Below are 26233 nucleotides of genomic sequence, written 5' to 3' on the forward strand. Positions count from 1 at the left end.
TCCCCTGATACAAATCGGCATAACCCTGCCTATCAATACCAAGCAGGTGCCTTCTCTGCACTGTTTTCAGCGCTTGCTAAAAACATCCTTGTTCAGACAAGCCAACCTAGATGCTTAGGAAACCGAGGAGATTTTAATCTTAGTATTTCCAAGCAGGGCTCTAAACTTCTCTTGATTTTTAATGTTTTATCTTTCCGTAAACTGCGATGGTTCGTTTTTTTAACAAATCAAGCAGCGTATGAATTTCACAAAACAGATAAATAACGCCCTTGAAGCGCTTAAAACCCTTGAAAGCGCCGTACAAATGTGAACGGTCCTTCAGACTAATTTTCATACTGCATTTTATGATGTTAGAGGCGTAGCTTGTTTTTAACGAAACTTAATACTGTATTTTTATATGGTTGCAGCCCGCTCTGGGACTTTGCAGTGAAGGGCAGGTAAGCAGCAGCTATGACTCGGCGGCTCCCTTCTCCCCGGGCAACGGCTTCCAACGGTTGCGCAAGCGGCCAACCTGAGGGAAGCTTCCTCGGGACGACACAGCCCCGCCCCCCGCCCGGCCACGCCCCTCGCCCTCCTTTCCCGTTGCCCGGATGGCCACAGCCAACGCATCGCGATCCCAGGCGCGCGTGCGCACGGGCGCGCCAGGGAGGGGTGTGTGAATGTGTGTGTGTGTGTGTGTGTGAGAGAGAGAGAGAGAGAGAGAGAGAGGCTGCCGGCGTTAGTGGCAGCTCCCTCAGACCGTTGGGAAGGGACCACCGGTTCGGCGGCGGCAGCGGCCTGTGTGGCGACGACCGCAATTCCCCCCCTCCCCGCCCGGCTTCTTCTCCACACATCCACACACGCACCGCCTCCTCCTCGGTTGCCAGGCGAAGCGAGAGGGCGGGTCCGAAGGGGGAGGGACCGGCCCATGGACCAGCCGGGCCTGGAGCCGAGCCCGGAGGAGCTGCCGCCGCCGAGGAAGGCCTGTGGAAATGCGGGCGTAGCGCGGAGGCGCAGCGGCCGTCGCCAGCGCCTCAGCCGGGCCCGGGGCGCCGGGTCTCTCGCCGGAGAGCGCTGAGGGAGGAACTAGCCGGATGCTGCCGCCGCTGCCCAGAGCCTGAGGCGGCGCCTCTTTCCTTTCCTCCCTCTTCCTCGGTCGCCCTCCTCTCTCTCGTCTTTCCCCCCCTGCCTCGCTTCTCTCTCGCTCCCTCAGCCTCGCGGCCTCTCCCTCCTTCCCGCCTGGTGGGCTCGGCCAGCCGCTCCGCTCAGCAGCAGCGGCCGCCGCCACCATGTCGGCCAAGGTGCGGCTGAAGAAGCTGGAGCAGCTGCTGCTGGACGGGCCGCGGCGCAACGAGAGCGTCCTGAGCGTCGAGGCGCTGCTGGACCTCCTGGTCGGCCTCTACACCGAGTGCAGCCGGGACTCGCCGCTCCGCAGGGACAGGCTCGTCTCCGACTTCCTCGAGTGGGGTGAGAGCCGGGGACGCGAGGGGTGGGGGTGCTGCCTTGGGGAGGGATCGCCAGGGCTTGCTCTCGAGGAGCCACGGCGAGGCTCGGGCCCTGAATCCGCTGTTGGGAGCGAAGAAATACGAGGAAATCTCCGGTGGGGAGCGCAGGGTTTTTTGGGGGTGGGGTGGTCCGCCACACATTTGCTTACGGGAGTTTTCGACGGAGGGGCAGGTAGCCCCAGACCCACACAGATGACTTTGTGCAGACCTGTCAGCTGAGGGTTGGGCCCAGGTCTGTTTGGAGAGGACGGGATAGTTTCGGGGCGGGGGGGGGGGGGGAGGGTAAGGAAGAGAGCAAACTTTTAAGGAAAGGCGAGTTTTGATCATACCGGGTTGGGAGTTGGAGAATGCTTCCGGGTGCTCGGGGGTGGTTTTTCTTAGGGAGCGGATTGGGAGAGGGATCTGACAGCGATGTGAAGGGACAATGGGCATGGTGCAACAACAGGGCCTGCATGGTGGTTGCATGAAGGAAGTGTTGGCCGGGATTGAGCAGGGAGAGCTGCTGCTCTTGCAGGGCCTAGCCTAGCCCCAGACACAGGTATTGGTGTGGAGGGCGGCATCATAGCCTGTTGATGATTGTTCCATGACTCTGGGAATGGTGACAACAATGTGGGTGAGGGAATGAGTGTTTAGTGGCGCTTGGCAAGCAGAGGACACATCAAATTATAAAGCACGGCGTACATAAAGGAAGTGGAAGCTGAGGTGGTATCCAGATTTGGAGTATGTTTGGGGATACTTCCAGATTATTAAGTATAAAATCTTACACATGGAGAAATGGGGCTAGGAGCAGCTAAGGGATAAATGGCACCTCTTGGGCTTGCAGTGGGAAATGGGATACAATATTATTAAGGAGATGATGAGTAGCACAAACATAGGTTAGAGTGAGCCTTGAAATAAGAGGGATCCGTCAGTGAGCTGTCCGGCAATGGGTTTTGTCAGCCTATGAATTTGCTGGTGATGGGGTGAGGAAGTTGGGTGGGGTAGGAAGAGCATTGACTCATGAATAGAAGTAGCAAGGATATGGAAGAAAGATAATGATGCATATGCAAGATCAGGAACAGGAACTTTGCTGGGGTGTGGAGGGCTGGAATTGTACAGCGGAATTTTTCGAGATATGGAGCAATAATGCGTGATCCAGGTAGAAGCAAGGACTGGCCAAGATCATGGTCAAGGAGGGTCTTTTGAGGAGAATATGTTACGTGGTTTGTGAAAATGCTGCATGCTGGTGGCAGTTTGGATAAATATTGTATTGGAAATAATTGATGCTATTACTTAGCAGAAGCAGCTCCCAGCAAGGAAGTACTACTGTTCTGTAGGAGTACAGAAATACAGGCAGAAATATATATATATATATGGTTGCAAGAAGATGATTTTCACCTACTGGCTGATAAAGTGGTAGAGTGAGGGAACCTGATTCTATCATAGCAGAGTTGGATGGCATATTGGGAGAGTAAATTCAGGATTAGCCTTCATATTGATAATCTAGATGAATGATTATCTCCCCTTCCCCAATTTGGGGAGAAAAAGCCCTCTTGACTGTTGGTTACAGTAAGAGATGCTTTTCCAAATTGGGGAGCAGGAGGATAGCATTTGCCAGCATTCTGGATTGGGAGTTAAGCTGTTGTAGCTAATGGACCGCTTGATATACAGCCGTAGTTTTCAACTTTTCCAGATGTGGGACCCACCTTTCAGTCAAACTGTGCATTTTCTTACCATACTTGTCATATTTGCATGGTGGAAGTGTTCCTGTTGCAGTCCACCTTAAATCAGATCACAATCCAGTAGTGGGTCCCTACCCATCAGTTGAAGGCAAGTCACTTAAAGGTTGAGATCGAACTTTTTGGAGAACAACTTGATGGACTGGATTTCATAGTTGTTGCATTACTAAGTAATTGGTTTACTTACGAGTTTTGAAACGATGTGGGCCTAACTGTGTGTAGTCTGGTTGTCTGCAGTTTTGGACTGCAAGTTGATCTGGAGGCTACACGTGGGAAGAGATTCCAGGAATTATGGTGGTCATGTGGCAACTGACCAAGTGATTTCTTTTGTCAGCTGACCTGCCTGGAAGCAATAATGAGCCTGCCTATCAGCAAGGATTAGACAGGAGGGGGGAGATGAAATTCATAAACCCCCTTCTTGGGAAATTCCAGGATATGGTCCTGAGGGGGACGCCAGTTCAGAAGTACAGCACCTACAGCTGAGGTGCTGCTGAGAAAACGTATAGATGTTATGGAGAGGAAAAAAGCTTTTGTTTATACACGCTTTCAGATGAGCTCTTCTGTGTTTTGACACTATTGTTGCACTGATACTGTATGTTATTTAACACTGGTTAAAGTGTTTTGCACCAAAAGGAATAAAAAAAGAAGATAAATAAAAATGTACGTAGAAAACACAGCAGTGAAATATCCTCGGCTTGGTGCCAGGCTAAGCTTAGCCTGAAATGCCAAGTTAATCCCATGACCTTTCTTAGCCTGTTCTACCTGGAATGGGTGGAGGGAGAGGAAAGGAGAAGCAGGCATTCAAGTTCCACTGTTTCAACAGTACAGTATTTCATATCCTATTCTGTCAGATTTGTTAGGGATATGTTTGCGAGTAAATGTTCAATGCACTAAGTCAGTTTTGCACAATCCTCATGATATTTTTTGCTAACTTTATTTTAATTTTTTAAAGTTTTATACAGAATACACAATAATTGTGTTTTGTGATCATACGTAGTTTTAAGCATGCTGACAGTGAAAAATGTGCAGCAATTAAACAAACTGAAGCAGGAAAAAAGGACCGAGAATTTATTTTTTTAAGTTACTTTGTAATAATAATAATAATACAGTGGTGCCTCGCAAGACGAAATTAATCCGTTCCACGAGTCTCTTCGTCTTGCGGTTTTTTCGTCTTGCGAAGCACGGCTATTAGCGGCTTAGCAGCTATTAGCGGCTTAGCGGCTATTAACAGCTTAGCAGCTTTAAGAAAAAGGAAACAAACTCGCCAGAACTCGCAAGACATTTCGTCTTGAGAAGCAAGCCCATAGGGAAATTCGTCTTGCAGAACTACTCAAAAAACGGAAAACTCTTTCGTCTAGCGAGTTTTTCGTCTTGCGAGGCATTCGCCTTGCGGGGCACCACTGTAGAAATATAAATCAGCATACTGTTTTTAGTTGCTGAACGTTACATTTTCTTGATTCTGAAAGTACTTTGCTTCTAGATAGGTCCAAAGGAAACGGGAAATGGTTTCAGAATTTGTTTTTGACCAAGATTTATTGCTAAGGACAACTAATTTCCATTCAGTAAAAAGTTGTCAGGTGGGGAACCAACATTTAAGAGTATCAATGCTCCATTTTGCTTCTTTCAAAAACGATTCCTTTTCTCCCAAATGGTTGTTGTTGTTTTGCTTTGTTTTTGTTGGAAGACTTCTTTTAAAAAGTGTCAGAACTTCCCTAGAAAGAGCTTCATGTAATTTTGGAGAAGTATTTCTTGCTCAGTCTTAGTGCTCTAAAATGTGAACAGCTGGCTCTCAATTTCTGTAGGGACCATTGCTCTTTGTTATACATTAACCAACTAAGAGGATTCACTTCCTGGAGTCATCTGTATTGGCGTCAATAATTGCCAACTGAATAATTAAACACTGTCCAGCATCTGCTTTGGAAGCCCACCACATTGATTGCTTGTTTTGTGGCGGAAATATGGTGCACCTCCATCATGAGTTCTGTGTATTTGTGTAAACCAGTTGATGTGGATAAATTGTTGTAATATAGTTTCATGAAGGGAAAAGTGTTCTTGCATGTGCAGGTCATTTTTGTGTATTGGTTGACAGGGGAAATTGACAGGCATATTTCTGGAAGTGAACACCTTTATATTCTGATACCAGTGCAGTAGCTTCCATGTCATCATTGTATGACTGATGAATATTTTAAAAACGCAGAAAAGATTTACAGCTACTATTTTAAAAGCAGTTACTACAGTTCAAAATGAAGTAACTTAGTGAAGGAAAAATTAGCTAACTGATTTTATTTTATATATGACTTGTTACATCCTAAAGGCTCTGGGATAGTGACATAGGTTAATCAAGAAAATGAATTACACTGATTAAACTCCCATCTTGCCCTACACACATCCTATTTTTGGCCACAAAAAGTATATATGAGTGTGAAAATTAACAATACTTGCATTCTGCTGTGTTTAGGTTTGGCACTCCCTTCAGTCAACTGGTGAAATATTGTCAACTGATTATACACTTTACTGAAATCCAATGCTGTTTTGTAAAGAAGCACACAAAAATTCCTAGCCTGATAAGACGCCAGCAGCCTGTGTTTCCCTGCTGGCTGGAGAGCAGGGGAAACCCTCTTTCCATGATCAGCATGGAAATGCAGGATGCTGCCCTCTTAGCAGGCAGCTCTTTTTAAAGTGTTCTACAAAACAGGTTGGTCAAGGAGGGAGTGGGCTCAGGGATGGGCTTTCCCCACAACTAGCATTGAAACTGAGCCCTCCTTTGACAGTCCACTCACTTGTCTGTATGGAATTTCTAGTTACTTGTGACTACCAGGCTACTGTTTAAATACAAGGCTGGTTAAATAGCCCATTAAACCAAGAATACTATTCTGTCAGTACATCTTAATTTTTTGTTTGTTTGATCGTGTCAGCAAAGAGAGGAGAGTTCTTTGTCTTCTAACCTGCAGCGGTCTGGGGCAGATCTAGCAGCATAACAAAGCTTCTACTTGCCTCCTGCTATTTCTGCAGTAATCTCTGAACAGAAGCGTAAGGGCTGCCTAGGACCACCCATGACTCCATCTTGCTTGCTGCAGGAACCATGGAGTTCCCTTTTTTATAGACTGACTATTTGCACTGTAAAGTTCCTTGTGAAGCATTTAGAAAGACTGCAGTTATTGAAAGAACTGGAGGTATTCATTCATTTTATTTGTATGCCGCTTTTCCACGCACAAAAATCATGTTCTAGTGTGTAGTTAATTAACACTGTCCTGAACTCTTGCATTGGTGCAACATCCTGATTCAATTCTGTTGTGGGCAGTGACCCATATTGTGACCCTCAGCATCCATTTCTACCCACATTTGCCTTGTTTAGCAGACTATAGCATCAGAGTGAAAGTAGTTTTTTAAAAGTAATTGAAATGCATGTGTGAACGACCATCTGGTGCTATACAGGATAACTGGATGTGATTAAAGCTCATTACAAAGAAGTACATTTCAAACCATTATCCTAATATCTAAACAGAAATTTCTGTTAAAGGCCCAAGTTATTTCTGTGACTTGCCATCTCCCATTAGGCTACTATTGCTTATAAGGAAACAACAAGGAAATTCCTAGTTGTTGAACATCCTGAAATTTGTCAACACTCTGCTATGCAACTATTAGTGACAGACCATAAACCCTTGCAAAGCTCTTCTGTCTTTTTAGAAGAAATACCTTATTGATAACCTATTACTTCACCTATTAAATGGTACATATAGTTTTAGTTTCACTCTGGCAGAGTTAGCAAATAGTTGAACATGAATTCAGATAGTTGATGCCAGCGACCAAGATACTTCAAATAGTGAAGGGCTATAGCTTAGTGGAAGAGTTACATACTTTGCATTTAGAAGATTTCAGTTCCAGTCCTTGGTATGCTACAACTGAAGGGTTATCAGGATTGGGAATTATTCCTGCCTCAGACCTTGGAGAGCTGCTGCCAGTTGGACTAGTCAATATTGGACTAAATGAATGGTCTGATACAATACTAGACAACTTCGTATGTTCAGGTGTATGACTAGCAACAGCTATTTTTATTAGTTCAGAGAAGCAGAATGTAGATATCAATTGTTGCTCTGAATTTATAGTTTCATGAAAATCTGCTCTGGGAGATTGGGACAGGGGCCCTCTGGAATAGGTGGTTGCAAGGGGGAAAAAGGAAACTGGCAAAAATTATTCCCTCCCCTTCTGCCAGCTGGAGCCTTTTCTGTGTTGGAGTCCCTTATGTGAATGGAAGGCACCTTTCCTTTTGCAGAAAGGTAGCTTGGGTTCCAAGCCAGTGCATATTGGAACAGGTGGTAGCACTCAAGAAAAGATGAGTAAACTGATGCTTGGTTTTATAAACTATTACACGATTTGAGTGTGTATTATTTTCATGTTGAAGATTTGAGTAGCCTCTGCATGCACACAGAACCCGGAGCTCTTCTGTGTAAGTTAAAATATGGAGCCTGAAGTGCTTTGGGGAAGGACAGTGCCTAAGCACAGTTTGATTCTACGTTGTTCTTACTCTGCAAGGGTTGACTCAAAGGCATGAAAGTGTTTCATTTCCCCATCTGAGTGTATTGGAGCATAGAAGTTGAGGTGGGGTGGAATGGCATACACATGAATGGGGATGACAGAAGGACAGAAAATAGTTTGATGAGATGGGTTATCTGCACTTCCATTATTTGGAGGAGTATAGCATCATTATTTAACATCTGTCCAGCACAGAAAGTTCAACTGCTATTCAAGCCATTTAAGAGAATTTGGAAATCTACAGCAACATATCTGTTTAGTACTTGAAGATTTCTTGTTTGGAACTCTGACCCACAGAAAGCAAGAAAAGACAAAGTATGTTGGGGTTTTATAGGTGTCATACACATTGGCCTGTTTAGATGCTGCATTCTGATTGTCCAAACCATGATTTGGAAGATTGGGAGTACCCTACGTGCCTTCCTGCTCCATCGTTTTCCTCCTTCCCTCTCACAATACAGTTCATTTGCACACAGTGCTAAACAAGACCATGGCATAGTGTGAGGGTTCAGTGTGAGGAGAGCATGGCTGCTGTGCTTCTCTCCCAGTCTTCCTTTTGCTGTGATTCAAGCCATGGTTTGTGGCAAATTACTGACAATTACTTGAAATAAATGGACCTGGGGTCTGTAACTCATACTCTTAGTTGTAAACAGACTGGACTACTGCAGTGCTTTCTACCTATGGCTGCCTAGATCAGAAACAACAACTTGCATAAAACACAGCTGCCAAAATCCTGGGTCATGCTCAACAATCAGATTATAGTGTGATGACTCTATGTCCACGGTTACTTATACTTTTCAGAGCTCAATCTAAAGTGCTGGTACTCATTTTTTAACCCCCTTCATGATCCAGAATAAGTTTACCCCCAATAACTGCCTTCACCTATCTGAACCAACCTACCCAAATCTTAAAGATGGCCTGCTCTCTATGCCATGAACTGGACAAAACTGAGGACAGGACCTTCTCAGTGATGGCACCACAACTCTTCCTGGAGAACTCTTATAGGGCTCCTCTCCTTCCAGTTTTAGATGGGCTGTGAAAGCTTCTTTATTTAGACAGACATTTGATGTGCAAGTTTTCTATTTTTACCTGTTTCAAGTGCTTGAAAAGTTAGCTTTGTTTCTGTTCATACCATTTTTAAATTGGTTGTGTTTTATAATAATATTCCTAGAAACAATAGATTATTTTGGTTTGCCATTTCTCAGTACATTTTATGTAGGAAAGCAAGCCAAAATGGCCTCAAATTGCTACCTTTTTAAAAAAACTACTATTAACATAAGCCTCCAGACCATAATTTGAAACTATGGCATGAAATGAGCTTGCAAGCTATGGTTTGATGGTTAGCACTAACCATAATCTCATTTGGACATCACAACAAGCCTCAGTTAGAGGAAATGAAGGAGAAAAATCTGAGCTTCACAAAAAGTGAAGCGGAACTATGGCTTACTGTGAACATGCAAGCTCAAAGACAGGAGATCATGATTACTTTGCTCCTCTTCCAGTCCTGCTGCTGCTTCTGTTGCTATCTCCTGTTGCACAGCTGTGTGTTCAGCTATGATTTGGCTTAGCAGTTCATTCAAACACAGGCTCATGGTCTGTCTCACTCCAGACAAGCCATCAGCTGCAAACAAGCTTTGTTCTTAGGTTTACAGTTCATGGTTTGTCCAGAGAAAGTCCAGCTATAAGCACAGGAGTAGACAAAATGCTAAACCCTGCAGGACAAGGGGAGGGTGACCTTGGTCCCCAGCTTCTCCATAGCTATTGACAACATAGACCATGGACTGGAAATTGGAGGCACGGTGCTACAGTGGTTCCAGTACTATCTACATGGCCAAGTTCAGACAGTGCCGGTTTTTTTGGGTCCTCTGTCAGTTTTGCAATGGGATACGGAAGAGCACTATTTTATCTCCAGTGCAATGTAATATCTTTTTGAAACTCCTTGAGGCAGTCATTAGGAGATTTGTGGCAAAGTGCCATCAGTATTTCCCGTGACTGAGAAATTACCTTTTTACTTAATATGTTGGACGATACTTATTTACATGCATCAATGTAGTTATTATCTTCACAGAATTATTCAAACTTTATATCATATGTTGCTAAGATAATTATGATGGTGGTCTATAAATGTGAACAAAATACTAAAATCATCATCATTTTTTTTCAAGCTACATTAGAAATGGTTGCTTCCATGTCTTGTGGAAATCTATCATTCTGGTAATAGGAACCAGTGAAAGCACAGCAGCACATACCCATGGTAGATTTTGCTGGTGTTGTCCATAAGGAGGGAAATCCCTAGACTAAAGTGGTGAGAAAGGGAGACTATTAAGATAGTGTTTGGAGCATTTTAAACTAATGCCTGATAAAGCTCAGAATATCAATCACATAACTTTGATATCATTATACATTTAATTTTAAATCATATGTTACAGTTCTAATTAAAAATATTAGTGTTGGATTTTTATGTAAAACATAATCACTATTATTATTATTATTATTATTATTATTATTATTATTATTATTATTATTTCTGTACTGCCCTTCATCCAAAGGTCACAGGGTGGTTTACAATATAAAAACAAAAAATATATACAAACCATAATAACAAACAAAAATAATGCCCACCTGTATTATTATTTATTAAATTTCAGTTCTGAAGTTTGCAAAACTCTTTTCCAAGGAAATGTTTTATGGTGATTCATACATTGGATCATGCTGAAAGGTTCAGCACAAGCAATAGGAAGTCACACAAAGTGTAGTTAAACTATAGAATTGACTACTACAAGATGTAGTGATGGAAACATGAAGCTGCAAAATCCTTTCTTGTGGAAACTTACTGTTAGTCTATATTTCACATTTATTTTTTATTTTATTGCTCTGATATTTGCAAAATGGGTGTGTGGGTGATTTCAGATGGGTGAGCTGTTTATAAAGGAACATTTCTCCTCTGATTGCAAGAGACTTTCAACAGTGAAGTGTTAAAATGTATAAACAGTTAAATAAGAAGTAGGTCACACAATGAGAATAAACAGATAATTGAACACTATTCTTTCTTCTTCTGATATGATTAAATTATCACAAGCAAGAGCACATGATCAAATGTCTTATATCTGATCAATGTCGATTTTTTATGTACAGTGAGGTTATTCCTATAATGAAGCGCTGCTTCGAAATATACTGGGAGTATATTAATAAAATTACACATACACACTGGAATGGACAGAATATCCTTTCAGCAAATGAAAATAACTAAGAAGGGTGAAGGGAGTCTGCTTGTAAATTTGTTCTTCTTCCCACTCCATCTCCCATATGGTTCTGGTGAGCCCCCCAACTCTCTGTAGCAGCTTTACAGGGGCATGAGGTTGTGGGGAGGAACTGATGAAAATACTTCCCCTTACGTTGTCAGGAGGATTGTCCCACTCATGGAACTCTGGACCTTACCCACCATTAATAAAGTAGAACTCTCTGTATATAGAACTCTGTGTATAGGCAAAGGTTGAGTTATATGTTTTTCAAAAGACTAGAAGTGTAAATAAAAGTATTTGCTTCATTTTTCCTTGTATTTTGCTAATTCCTCTTGGAAAATAGCAGTGATTACTGATTCTGTGAAGAAAGCAATGATACAGTTTGCTATAAAGATCATGTACAGATAGCTACACCTATTTCTTGCTAGCAACAGCTATAATTTAAAAAGGCATTTTCATACTGCTTAAAAGGTAAAGGTAAAGGTACCCCTGCCCGTACGGGCCAGTCTTGACAGACTCTGGGGTTGTGCGCCCATCTCACTCAAGAGGCCAGGGGCCAGCGCTGTCCGGAGACACTTCCGGGTCACGTGGCCAGTGTGACAAAGCTGCATCTGGCGAGCCAGCGCAGCACACGGAAACGCCGTTTACCTTCCCGCCAGTAAGTGGTCCCTATTTATCTACTTGCACCCGGGGGTGCTTTCGAACTGCTAAGTTGGCAGGCGCTGGGACCGAGCAACGGGAGCGCACCCCGCCGCGGGGATTCGAACCGCCGACCTTTCGATCGGCAAGCCCTAGGCGCTGAGGCTTTTACCCACAGCGCCACCCGCGTCCCTTCATACTGCTTAGTTAGATGTAATTCTTAGTTAGATGTAAAGCTCAGGATTACATTTAACTAAGAATTACGGTACCTTTGTGGTTGTGTGCCACATGGCCAGCTTAACATTTAAATTGCATACCCGGTTGCTGTCTAGTGTGCTACACTGCAAATGCAGGTGAGGCAATCCAGTTTAAATGAGATGATAGGTACGTTGAATGTTGCACAAGTACATTTTTCCCTATGTAATAATTTTCATATATATTCATATATGTTTTTTGTGAGTATGCCCTATCTGATGTTTCCGTTAGGCTTGAAAAACCGTTTCTTACATTTTTTCCCAAGAGTGTAAGGTGGTTATGCTGGAAGAAATAGGTCTTAGTTCATTGAAAAATGACTCTTGATGGGTTACAAGAGCTTTTAAAAAAGAGTCTAGTTCAGATAGCAATATCTTGTACTGCAATACAGAAATAAAGGAATAATGTACTCTCCTAGATAACATGTTATAATTTAGAACTGATCAACTTATTTAAAATACAGACGTGTTTTAAGTGCCATTGTACTTGTTCTATTTTTACTGTGGAACTGGACATTTTTGAGGCAGCACAATAGTCTTAATGCCATGTTTGCCTTAATAAGTTAGTTAGTTTATTTATTTATTTATTTTACAGTTCATAGATGGGATGGGTGCAGTGTAACCTGTCGTGCTGGAACTTGCAGGAGTGTTTGTTGCGGTGCCCTTCATGTTCTTTCTTCTTTGTGTGCTTGGAGCAAGAGTATAAAACAGCAGCCAGCACCCTTCGTTTTCATTCTACTGTTCAGTTGGATCCGATTATTCAGCTTTATAATATATTGACGTTGCTAAAAGTGCTTGGCTGCTCCTGCATAAAAGATTCTATCCATTTTGATGCCACTTTCAACATTTTGGATTTTTAAAATACAGTAGCTGTAAACCCACCCTCGGACCTTATAGTGAAGGGCAGTTGAGAAAATGAATTAATAATAATAATAATAATAAGAAGAAGTAATAATAACCGATCATTTGGTAGATTGCACACATTAAGTTTCTTTCTGGTTAGTTATTTTAGGACAGTGAACCTGTTTTTTAAGAATCTCTCCTGCTGCTTACATTCCAAAAAGTCAGTTCCATTTTTAATACTGTAAATCTCTAAAATTGCATGCACTTTCACTCCGCAGGTGCCAGTGTTAAGTGCATAGGTGTGTTTAAGACCTGCAAAATATATGTTAAAATGAAAGCCCTGAGAAGAAATGCATTAGGTCTCTGGGGCTGCTGCAAAAATGCTCATCTGGTGAAGACTGAAGTGGGTGACAGCTGGTAGAAGATAATGGATTATTTCTTGGTTGGGGGAAGAGGAGTGGATGCATCCTCCCTCTCAGCCTCTTGAAATCCTTGTGGATGGATATTCTTCCTGGTCCTTGAGCGAGAAAGATGAAAAATTGTACAATGTTCACATTAAAGCTTCTTTACATATAAGGAATGTAATGTAGACACAATAATATATTCACTAGATCAGGCATGTCCAACTCTATAGAGACTGCGATCTACTCCCAGTATAATAAAACTGGCAGTGATCTACCATAGTTGTTGAGCTTTTTTAGGAGGGAGATACCAGAGTTGTTGAGCAAGTGGAAATAGCGCTGGCAGCGGGAAGTCGAGATCGCTAAAGAGCAACCGGGCAATCTCTTTTTTTACTCCTGTGATCGACCTGCAGAACCCTGGGGATCTACCTGTCAATCGCATTTGGACATTGCTGCATTAGATATAACAATTTGTAGAATAAATTGAATTAATTCTACTCTAATAATATGTATTGTCTAGGAATAGTTTTTTTGTCTACATTGAGCTAGGGTTGCTATATTTCAAAAAATGAAAATCCGGACACAAAAGATGTTGAGCAAAATCTCAAATAAATAAATAAATAAAAGTTTTTATTGTATTTTTAGGAAATTTGGCAAAAAACAACAAGACTTTCAATATGGACTGCCATACGTCCGGGTTTCCCCCGGACATTTAAACCAATTTTTGAAAATTTCGCCTGAATTCAATTTTTGCCAGACGAAACCTGTCTTTGTTCGGGGAATTCCAGGTGGATGGCAGCCCTACATTGAGCCTTCTATCACATACTATAATGCTGCAGATAGTGTTAATATATTGCATTTGGAAATTTAGCTTCTTCCTGTCCTCTTATGAAAAGCTGAAACTGGTCAGTTTTTTTAATGATAAATGTATAGCCAGCTTTCTAGGGAGACACTTCCAAGAAAAGCGTAATTGAAATAAGATGAGATCACTCATTAATCCAAAGCCCTTAGATTGGAAACTAGACAATATCATTACTGGAACTGAGAGCATCAAATTTGTTGTGACACCTTTAGAACATGTTTTTCATTGGGGACAGGAATGAAATCTCATTTTAAGAAGTCATGACAACAAAGGGCATTTGGTTCTGGAAATTCCATGTGGACATTCTTTTGAATTGCCACCTGGGAGGCAGAAACTAAGAAAACTCATAATATATAAGTATTGCACAACCTGTGTGTTGCCATCAACTTAACACCTGGTTCCCCATTTCCAAATGCAAAATAATCTTTTTTTATGTACTTGTGAGTCCCTGCCCACAAGAAATGCTAGGAAGAGCTTGGCCAAACTAAAGTACTCTTTGAATGGACAAGGGAGACGCACTTTGTACATGGACAGGAACATAGGAAGTTGTAAGCTGACTATTGGTCCTTCTTGCCGTTATTCTTTATGTTTTAGTCTGGAGTTTTGTGGCAATAGATATATTGGGACCCCGCTAATTGATTTATTGGTCCTCAATTAGCTATTTATGGCAGCCCGGTCCGGCGCGCTTCCCTCAGCTGCGCCACTCAGCTCCGTCGTCCGGTAGCTCTCAGTCACACCTTAGCAGAGATAAACACAGCGGTGAAAAAAACTGTCACGTCCTTTGTCAAACACACACAGAGTCCAGGTTTGTCCATTTTCAGTTCTTTATTCCGACATTCCCCAGGGATCTCCTGGGCTCACCTCAGCCATGAGGAAAAACTGCGACTTTCCCCCTCAAAGACCAGAGAGGAAGAGACAGAAACTCCTCCCAGCTCCTCCCAGCTTCTACAGCTGACGTCAGAATGTTGAGGCATCATGGGAACTTCTTAACCAGTTAAGTTCCAAACCAGAGGCATGATGCCCCCTCTTACCGAAACCATTCTGACAAGAAGTTTTCCCTAGCCCTACTTGGAAATGCTAGAGGTCAAACCTGGGACCTTCTCCATGCAGAGCAATGATCTATCACTGAGCTGCGCCCAAATGAGTATCTGTATCGCTGTAGGAAGGCAGGAAAGACTAGTTACCTAATCCACACATTTTTAGAGTAACTGAGCAGTAATCTTAAGCATTAGTTTCATGGCTCTCTTGTTGCATTTTCCTAAACCCAATTTAATGTGAAAAGTTTTCTGGAACATGCAGCTAGGAACTTAGGAATGGCTCAGCTATATTCAAGTTCTGTAGAGCTTTTCTAGGAATGATGTGTATACTAAGAACAAGTGTTAGGGCAAATCTGTGATGCTCTAAAGAGACTAGTGCACAAACACACATGCAAATAATGTTGAATCCTACAAGCTCTTGCTGCCTTCTGATCATTGTGGAGAAGGAATTGTGGAAAACAAAAGAGGACAAGGGAAAATGTTGCTTCTCTCTTTCTCTGTGTATGTAAATTTGAAATAGATTAATCATGTAATTGTATCCCATTGCAATTCAATTAAAATCCAGCTGCATCCAGAACTTGTGAACTCTCATAATTTTGCTGGCTTAATCCCAGCTGCTAAAAACCTGCTGAAATAGAAAAGTCTCATAATGCTTCCTGAAAATATTTGAACTTTGGCAATGTTCCCAAAAGAGGTGTGTTACAGAATAGTCCCTGAATCCCCTTCTCTGTCCATTCGAAGGACTAGCGAAAACAGAATATTCTCCATTTGTTACCCATTGTTAAGAGATCAGGAGTATTCCTTACCTCTTTTGGCTTAACCATGGCTTGTTGCTAATCATGAATTCCCTCTTAACCAAGGTTTGCAGAACAGCTTCAAATAAGTTTTCCTTTCTTCTGATTTCACAAGCAACAACAGCAACAGTATTTCTAAGCTGGGTGGTAGATAGCTTCATCTTCTGATAATTTAGTAAGTCTTTCAGCTACTTTCTGTGGCTCTTGCACATTGTAGTGAAATGTGTTGGAGTTGCCATCACTTTTTCTTTTTAAATACAGTGCTTACGTGAGCCCTCATCAGGAGAAGGGCAACTTGTAGAGTAAATGCATGCATCACAGGGCCCTGTAAAGAGTTATGCTTAGCTCCACATTATTACTATTTTTAATTGCATTTTCACAAGAACCAAGACCCCTTAAGCAATTCTGAATAATTTGTTCAGGATACTTTTCTGTTCAAAATGAATGTCATTGTCTTACGTTGTGAGTTCCCATTACAGTTCACTTTACAATAGAGCGTCTCTCTAGTTTGTGCCAGTTGTGGTTTTGTTTCTCATTGTTTCTTGTAGGAATAAAAACCAAATGTAAAAAGGTTGTCTTGTTTAGCTAATCCCCTTGTATATTTACGGCAATGTGTTTTGTTGTTGTTGTTTAGTCGTTTAGTCGTGTCCGACTCTTCGTGACCCCATGGACCAGAGCACGCCAGGCACCTCTGTCCTCCACTACCTCCCGCAGTTTGGTCAAACTCATGCTGGTAACCTCGAAAACACTATCCAACCATCTCGTCCTCTGTCGCCCCCTTCTCCTTGTGCCCTCCATCTTTCCCAGCATCAGTGTCTTCTCCAGGGAGTCTTCTCTTCTCATGAGGTGGCCAAAGTACTGGAGCCTCAGCTTCACGATCTGTCCTTCCAGTGAGCACTCAGGGCTGATTTCCTTAAGAATGGATGCGTTTGATCTTCTTGCAGTCCATGGGACTCTCAAGAGTCTTCTCCAGCACCATAATTCAAAAGCATCAATTCTTCGGCGATCAGCCTTCTTTATGGTCCAGCTCTCACTTCCATACATCACTACTGGGAAAACCATGGCTTTAACTATACGGACCTTTGTTGGCAAGGTGACGTCTCTACTTCTCAAGATGCTGTCTAGGCCTGTCATTGCCCTTCTCCCCAGAAGCAGGCGTCTTTTAATTTCGTGGCTGCTGTCACCATCTGCAGTGATCATGGAGCCCAAGAAAGTAAAATCTCTCACTGCCTCCATTTCTTCCCCTTCTATCTGCCAGGAGGTGATGGGACCAGTGGCCATGATCTTCGTTTTTTTGATGTTGAGCTGCAGACCATATTTTGCGCTCTCCTCTTTCACCCTCATTAAAAGGTTCTTTAATTCCTCCTCACTTTCTGCCATCAAGGTTGTGTCATCTGCATATCTGAGGTTGTTGATATTTCTTCCGGCAATCTTAATTCCAGTTTGGGATTCATCCAGCCCAGCCTTTCGCATGATGTATTCTGCATATAAATTAAATAAGCAGGAAGACAAAATTGCACTTCTGGGAGTTCTCGATCCACATACTGCTTGAGCCTTCCTTGTAGAATTTTAAGCATAACCTTGCTAGCGTGTGAAATGAGTGCAATTGTGCGGTAGTTGGAGCATTCTTTGGCACTGCCCTTCTTTGGGATTGGGATGTAGACTGATCTTCTCCAATCTTCTGGCCACTACTGCAATGTGTATTTTTTTTTTTAAAAAAAAATAATGGTGGATGGTCAGTACTTGATATTATGAAACATTTGTATTCCATGAAATCTTTTTATTTCCGGTGCCTGACTCTCTCTGTTAATCCCACTGCTAAAAGGAGTTACACTAGGCCCTTATGTTATACTTTAGCTGCTGCATCATCAAAGAATGCCTACACTGGAATAGGGAGAATTATTTCCTGAACAATCTCAGACAATCCTGCAAAGACTTGAACCTGAAAAATCAGTACATGTTCATAGATGTAGCAATATTCCCATAATGTTACATCTCTTCCAGCACATATGGCCTGGAGGACGTAATGTGTTAGCTTCTGCAGGGTACTAATGCAGGTTCAAAAAATTGCAAGGTGATTTATGAATGTAGGAAAAGGGTAAAAGCCTTTAACAGTTGTTAAGAATTGGGAAAGGGCGGTAACTCAGTTGTGCAGCATTTGACTTGTATGCAGAAGGTCCCAGGTTGAATATCCTCTTGACTAAAACCACTGCCAGTCAGTGTCAACAATACTGAGCTAGTTGGGCCAATGGTCCAAACTTAATATAAGGCAGTTTCCTATATTCCTGATGCCTGAGTCTGACAGATGGTGGAATGGAAAAGGATGCTCACAAACACAGCTGGTTAATATCAGAAAACTACAGTGATTCCAAAGGATTGAGAGAAGGGTGTGAGATTGATTTGAATATAGATATTTTCAAACTAAAGTGGGACAAATGGAACTATTAGAACAACATCCCACATGGTTGTACAGTTAGTGATTTCATGATTTCCTGTCCTGCTTTTTCACTCAGTGGAGCAATTAAGAAGGCTAATGTTATCAAAAGAACATAAAATTACAATAATAAGGTTCAAATGCACAACAAAAGCACCAGCTATCAAACCAAAGCACCAGGGGGAGAAAAGATCACACAGATATGAGCTGAAAAGCACACACACAAAGATTGTACTTCTGAGTGAGGTGAGACACACAGCAGGCCTTCTCTTGTCTGTGGTACAGGAGCTGACAGTCCTTTAGGTCAGAGGTTTTCAGCCTTTTTGAGTCTATGGCTCCCTTGACCATCTACATTCTTCGACACCCTGTGGGGCTCAGGAGCCCACTTATGTCACCCCTTGCCTGCAAAGCTGGTGCCTTGCAATCTTTTTCAAACACCCTCCCTTTGGAGTGTTCCCTCAGCCTCCTCTCCCCTCTCCTTGGGAGTCCTCTGAGCCCCCTCCCCAAAGAAAGGTGCCCCGCACTGTCCCACAGGGGCCTGGGAAGCACCCCCTGGTCAGCCCCAGAGGCACCATTCACCTGCGGAGCTTGTAGCCAGGGCTGCTGCAGCAAACAGCTGTGTAAGCCTTTGGGAGGCAGAGATACGAGAGGGCAGCAGAGGAGGGAGGGAAGGACAGAGGGACAGAGGCCATTGTTGTCTGTGACACTCCTGACCATCATTTAAGGTACTCCAGGGTGCCACGGCACGCTGGTTGAAAGCCACTGATTTAGGTGCTCCCAGGCCTATTTTGTACCTGTTGCTTCTAGCAGAGTCTTTTGTATTATGGCTGTTGCCTTGTATGGTAGGGCAGCAATTTATACACATTTAACTTACGCACATTCAGCTTTATGTGCGTGGCAAAAAAAACCCGTAAAAAATTGGAAAGGGGGCCAGAGTTCCAGGAAAAATGACTTTGACAACCCCACTGGCATTCAGCCCGATGTATTTTGACTATATGCCATTTTGGCTTTAGGCGCAATCCCCAGAATGTAACCTCTACATAATTTGTCATCAATTTATTAATTGCCTTCTGCACAATTGTCTTAAGGCAATGTACAACAAAAACAGCAACATTTCTTAAGGGTAGGCTAGCATGAAAAGCCAGAGAATGGTGGACAAACAAGCACACTCAGAAAGGGACACCACTCTTGTAGAACTTGCAGTTTGCTAAACAAATAAACAAAAAGTCTTGTAAAACTCTTTTTTTGGCCAACGTTCATCACAAATGTAAAAGTCCTCAATTGGAGTCTTTGGATAGCTTTCATCACTGCAAGTATTACAGCTAATAGCAGCAATGAGTGCCTCTCATGTGTCTTCATGGATTTTTGCCCAAGGCAGAGGTTTGACTTTCACAAACCTTTCAGTTAGAATTCTGTCTAAGGAAATGAAACAGGGTGTGGGACAGAGTTGAAGATGGCTGGTTGTATATTGCCATTTATTAAGAGAAAGTACAGTGAACAGAAAGGTGTGCCACACCTATGTGTTCTCTGATCATTGCTCTTTGGTAGTTATCTTTAGTAGGAAATAAGTTCTGTATAAATCTTTAGACTGTATCCCAACAGTAAACACAAAACTGCTTTTACTTTGAGCAAGCATTCTATAGAAAACTTCTCCTTTAAGGAGGATTATTCTCAAATCTCATTGACTTCTAGTTTCAGATTGATTGTGCTGTGTTACTGAATTGTAAGCATAAAGTACCCACCTGTTCAGAAAGTCAGTTATATTTATAGCACAGGATAGTGGTATTATAATTCCCAGCTACTATAGAAAATCTGTTTAGCAATTTTTTAGTTCTTTCTCCTCTTTTACAAAACGTAATCTTAATTTCGTTTCTAATTTAAAGTTACATTTCACAAAAAATACGAACATAAGAATTCCTCATCAGTTCAGTCCAGAAGGAATGCCAAATGCCTTATTATTATTAAAAGACTATCAGTGAAGTGTTCTCAGATTTCATTAGAGAAAAGAACTGTTCAATATTAGCCAAATGTCAGATCCTAGGCTTATTGTGCTGTCTCTGCCAAAGCAGATGGAGACAAGCCTCCCACCCTGTCTTCCTGGGCGATTCAGGGCACTTGTGTGGTGAGTGTCGCAGCCTGCACTGAGAGCTTGGTCTGGGGAGCTGTCTAAGTGGTGGCTAGAACTGATGCAGCAAGTTTTACTGGATGGTGCGTCTGAAGGGATGTGAACCTCACCACAAGGATGCCACTCCTCATAGCAAACAGTGACATAGCAAACAGTCGTGGCTGGAGACAACTGAGGGTTCATTTTGCTATTTTCTCTCTTGTCATGACAAGCGCAGAAACAGTATTCCACGTTCTTACAATATACCTTAAAGTGCAAAACCAAAAGCCTTAAAACAGCTGCTTTATTTATTTATTTAGGACTATTTATACCCCACCTTTTAACTGAAGTTCTTGTAGCAGCTTACAGTATCTCTAAAACACAATAAAATAAACAGCGATACAACAGTCAGGGCAAAGGTAAGTTCCCCATTCCTTTGTTTCAGCACATGCCATTCTGCAGCTGAATCTTCTGGCTGTTGAAGCAGCTGTAAGTTTGCCCCACATGACTTCTTCACTAGGTGGGTGCTCTTTATGTCCCTCACAGCCCCAGGCCTCGTGGAGGTGCTATAGGTGTACACTATACAGGAGGTGCTGGGTGGAGCAAAGATGTTACATGCCTTCCTGCTGAACCCTAGTGCATAAATCAACATAAGGTTTGGTGTTTTGACATACACAGGAGCTTGAGCCTCCCTTGGCAGCTGTCTGTGCCTCTGTAGGGAGAGTTGCCTGCCCTACAGCTTTGAAAGCTACTAGTAATGAGTATAGATGTACTGTTTATCAGATAGGTTATTAAACTAAAGCAGGTTATGGCAAGTTACAACGCAGTAGGTATATTGTCAGTGGCACGCTATGCCTCTGATACCCACAAAACACGATCCGTTTAAGGGTTTGGCAACCCGGATATAAAAATTTAGTACTTTCCTCCTCCTATATGTGAATTTAGAAAAGTCACTCTTAGCTCAGTTGTGGAGCTGCTTCTTTGAAACTGGGGCCTTCTGTGTTCAGTTGCTGGCATCTCCAGTTAAAAGGATCAGGTAGAGGGTTATAAGAGAACACAAGTCACTGCTGCAGATCTGTATACACTGTAGTGCCCTAGGGTGGACAGAGAGTTTGGTCTGGTATAAGGCAAATTTCCTATGATCAGTTAAAAAACAACTGAAAATACTGTCCCTCACACACACTAGTTAATTCCTTTTACAGATAGGTAGCCGTGTTGGTCTGCCATAGTCAAAACAAATTTTTTTTTCCTTCCAGTAGCACCTTAAAGACCAACTAAGTTAGTTCTTGGTATGAGCTTTCGTGTGCATGCACACTTCTTCAGATACACTGAAACAGAAGTTTCAGTGTATCTGAAGAAGTGTGCATGCACACGAAAGCTCATACCAAGAACTAACTTAGTTGGTCTTTAAGGTGCTACTGGAAGGAAAATTTTTTTTGTTTTAGTTAATTCCTTAATTAGCATGAATGTGTCTATAGTTCACTCTGAAGATATTCTGAGGTCATTCAGTACAGTGATACCTCTAGTTATGAACTTAATTCATTCCGGAGGTTCGTTCTTAACCTGAAACTGTTCTTAACTAGAGGCGTGATTTCTCTAATGGTGCCTCCTGCTGCTGCCACACCGCCAGCACACGATTTCCGTTCTCATCCTGGGGCAAAGTTCACAACCCAAGGTAACTCTTCCAGGTTTGCAGAGTTTGTAACCTGAGGTGTTTGTAACTCAAGGTACCACTATAGTATCTATAATGCCGCATGGACAGCTCACATTGTCCTCTGTTGCTTCTCTCTCACTTTATTTTCAACTACTGTTGCAGTATTGTTTTAAGCATGCAGTTTGTTGAAGGTAGGCACGTTGGTTGCTTGGATGTAAACTGATGCAGTGACAGATCCAGGAAATTCTGATTCAGTTTTCAAGTTGGTTACAAAGAGAGAGGTTGTTTTTTTTTTCTTGGAAAGGAGACTCAGATTAAAGGTGTATATCTTTTGTTCTGATTTAGTTTCCATGATACTTCCTCATAGCATACGTTCTCTAATATGCTCTCATTTCACCCTTTCTGAAACCACAATAAAAGTTAACATCTTCGTAGAATATCAATGAGCCCTCTAAAAATTCTTTTAGGTTACAGCATCAACACTCAAATATTAATACCAGCTGAATGGTGAACTTGCATAATTTTGACTACAAATGGTTCAATAAAGTATGGTACGTCACTGCAATATCATAGTTTACAGAAATGATAAGATTTGGAAGGCAGACAAAGTTGGGAACAATTTGAGAAACTTTGTTCTCCTTTTATTAATTAATTTAAAAGTATTTAAAGCCTTTTCTGTGTTGTCAGTACAGATCAGTAACACACACACAGAAACCCTGCTCACACTGAGTGTGGGTATGGAGAGGGAAAGTTAACATCTCTTCAGTGTGATAGGCTTGATTGAATTTGTACCGTATGTAGCTGTATCCAGGCCACTTAGTAACATTACAAATTTAACATTCTGTATCACTCGTGTGTAAACAGCATGGTATTTCCCATTTAGAATATAAGTGTGTATTTCTGATGGTCTCATTTCATTTGCAGAAATGATCAGAAGGTTTAGTTTACTTTTCCTTATTAGGAAAGGGTTTTTTAAAAAAATACTCAGAACAAAATTGAGGGAGAACATAATGGATACTTATAAAATGGTGTGGTGTAGAAAGTGAAGAGGGATAAATCACCCAGTCTTATCATGCAGTAACATGTGATAAATTGAACCCAGATTTGAGATTCTAAGGTTCTTAAAATGAGCATTGAACTGAACATGCTTTCATTGTAACTTGAGTTGACGATGGTTGTACACACCAAAAGAGAGGGAGGATGCACATAATCCCATCTCTTAGTCCCTTAAATCCTAATTTGGCTGTACTGTACTGCAAAACAGCCCATGGGTGTCTCCTGCTGAAGCTGACGGGAAAATGTGAAAAAAATGTAGTATGCCACTGATTACAACGCGCTGGCAGTTAAGAGCAGGGGTTGGCTATCACTGTTGCATATTAAGTCTAGGAAAAATGCCTTGGAAAATGATTTCTGTCCTAAATCATGATTTGTCTATAGTTTGATCTTATACATGCAGCAGTTTGAAATGGCAGACTCTTCAGGTTGTAGAATGAACTGTGCTACTTAAGGTAACATTTTAAATCTACTTCCACATCTCTTCATTTTTCTCTCTCCCTCCCCTCCCCCCGCAGCAAGTAAATAAGCTCATGAGGGGAAAATGTTTTAGCTCTGTTTCTGAGGAGTGAACTAGTTTTCTGTTTGCAGGGAGTCTTTCATTCCATGAAGCATTTGAAAATGTCTTCTGCTTGTACTCTGGAGTGGTGCAATTCATACCACCATTTCAAGAGCCTACCACCTCACTCTTCTATGCTGAATTAATTAGGATCTAGACTACATTAATTAGGAGGCAAGTTAGTGTCTGGAAAATACCACATGCGCAAGACTTTCAGGTTTGTGAGTCTGTGTGCAGATGGGGAAAGTATTAACTGCAATATCATGGAACAGGCTGCTGAAGCATGCCTTGCTGGGGAAGCAGCCAGACCCATTAAGACCTACCCAGCTATCTAATCTTGCATACTGTGGATGCTGCTGTTCCACATTCTTAAAAAAGAAAGCACACTAAAATATGATGTAAACAAGAGGCTTGGCCAGTGATCTGAAGTATTCTGAAGGGGTAACAGTAGAAATCAAAGCATAAAGCAGCATTCTGTTCTTTGATTGTTAAAGCAGAAAATATTTTCCCCTGAAATCTCTTGTAACTTTAGGTAGTATCCCCAGTATTAATTAATTCCACGGCCTCAGTATCTGTAGTGGAGGATAACATCATAGAAGACCCAGAGGAAATAGAGAATAGATTTACTCAATTTTTTGAAAAGTTGTATGAAAGAGGAAGTGAAAACAGTATAGAAATCAAGAACTATCTGGATAGAAACGAAGGGAAATATATCTCAGAGGAGGATAAAGTGCAACTGAATAAAGAGATTACAGTAAACGAGATCAAGGAGGCTATCAGCAGGATGAAGATTGGGAAAGCCCCCGGGCCAGATGGCTTGACTATAAAATATTATAAAACATTAGAAGAACATCTAGTCCCCGTGCTCAAAGATGTATTTAATAATATTTTTCAGGGAGGGAAGATTCCAGCCTCGTGGAAAATGGCATATATAACCTTGATCCCAAAAACTGAGAAAGACAAAACAGATATGAAAAATTATAGACCGATCTCGTTGCTTAATAACGATTATAAAATCTTTGCTAACATAATGGCTGCCAGACTCAAGAAACTTTTAACGAAGTATATACACAAGGACCAAGTGGGATTTCTCCCTAATAGACATCAGAGAGAAAATGTCCGCCACATCTTAAATATCATTGAGTACCTAGATATGAGAATAGATGTCCCGGCTGCACTGATTTTTATAGATGCCGAAAAGGCATTTGACAACGTTTCATGGGAATTTTTATCACAATGCTTGGAGGCGGCGGGTATTGAAGGTCCCTATATGAAAAGCATCAGGGCAATCTATTCAGAACAACAGGCCAGGCTGATTATAAACGACAACCTGACAAAGTCCTTCAAGATTGAGAAGGGCACCAGGCAGGGCTGCCCATTGTCCCCCCTACTGTTTATTATGGTTCTAGAAATAATCGCGAACAGATTAAGAGAGGCAGATGATGTGAGGGGGATAAGAATTGGGAAGAAAGAATTCAAGCTCAAGGCCTATGCCGATGACCTGGTCGTGTCCGTAGAGAGTCCAGTGGACAGTGCAAGTAGGGTTGTAGAACTGTTGGAGGACTTTGGCAGACTGTCGGGTTTTAAATTAAATAGGAATAAAACAAAAAGCCTAGTAAAAAACATGACTGAACAGGACAAAATACAATTGGAAGAAAAGACAGGTATTAAAATTGTGAATAAGGTTAAATATCTAGGAATCTGGCTTTCACCAAAAAATATAAATTTAATTGAGGATAATTATAGTAAGGTCTGGCAGGATATCAAAAAGGATATAGACACTTGGCATAGATTGAAACTTTCATGGACGGGGAGGATGTCTGCAATTAAGATGTGCATCTTGCCAAGACTGTTATTCATGTTTCAAAACATCCCGATAATTAAAGGTACCTCCCTCTTTAAGAACTGGCAAAAAACCCTGTCCAGGTTTATCTGGCAGGGAAAGAAAGCCAGAATTAAGTTTAAATATCTAACAGACTCAAGAGACAGGTTTGGATTCGCGGTCCCGAACATCAGGCTCTATTATGAAGCAGCCTGTTTGTGTTGGCTAAAGGAGTGGGCCACCCTCAGAAATACAGACCTTTTGGATTTGGAGGGATTTAATATTAGATTCGGGTGGCACGCCTATCTCTGGCAAGAAAAAGGGGAGATTCACAGAGGCTTTTCCAGTCATATAATTAGAGGCCCACTACTAGAAGTGTGGAAGAGGTATAGAAATCTGATTGAAAGAGGTATTCCATGGTGGCTCTCCCCAACGGAAATAACTGAAATAAAGAAAATTAATATGAATGAGGAAAGATACACATATGAGGACCTTCTGGTGAAGACTGAGGAAGGATGGAAGTTGAAGCCCTATGAGGAATTGAAAAATAAAATAAAAGAATGGTTACGTTTTCACCAGATCAATGCCTTATGGGGGGAACATAAGAGAGTGGGGATGAGTGAGAAAAAATCAAGGTATCAGGTAGAAATTCTGGAAAGCAATGACAAAATCCTGTCGAAAATGTATAAACAATTATTAGAGTGGGACACCAAAGAAGATCTGGTGAAGGGAGCGATGTTAAAATGGGAAAAAGATCTTGGTTATAATATAGAGTATAATAAGTGGCAGACACTCTGGATGAAAGG

The 26233-nt window shown here is 41.8% G+C and overlaps 1 protein-coding gene across 7 annotated transcripts in view; it reads left to right on the top strand.

Annotated features, from left to right (window-relative positions):
* Nucleotides 1-692: 692 nt before the first annotated feature.
* Nucleotides 693-26233, top strand: part of CDC42BPB (CDC42 binding protein kinase beta) — a 101007-nt gene continuing 75466 nt past the window's right edge. For 2 of the 7 annotated variants that reach the window (XM_028704427.2, XM_028704491.2), the window contains exon 1: nt 699-1446. In XM_028704427.2, coding sequence (XP_028560260.1) covers nt 1269-1446 — 178 coding nt within the window. In that variant the 5' untranslated portion in view covers nt 699-1268. Of the gene's footprint in view, nt 1447-26233 lie in introns of all 7 variants that reach the window. The other 5 variants (XM_028704746.2, XM_077923874.1, XM_028704554.2 and 2 more) reach the window with 3 other exon arrangements.

The sequence above is a fragment of the Podarcis muralis genome, chromosome 1, assembly GCF_964188315.1.
Source record: "Podarcis muralis chromosome 1, rPodMur119.hap1.1, whole genome shotgun sequence".
NCBI lineage: Eukaryota > Metazoa > Chordata > Lepidosauria > Squamata > Lacertidae > Podarcis > Podarcis muralis.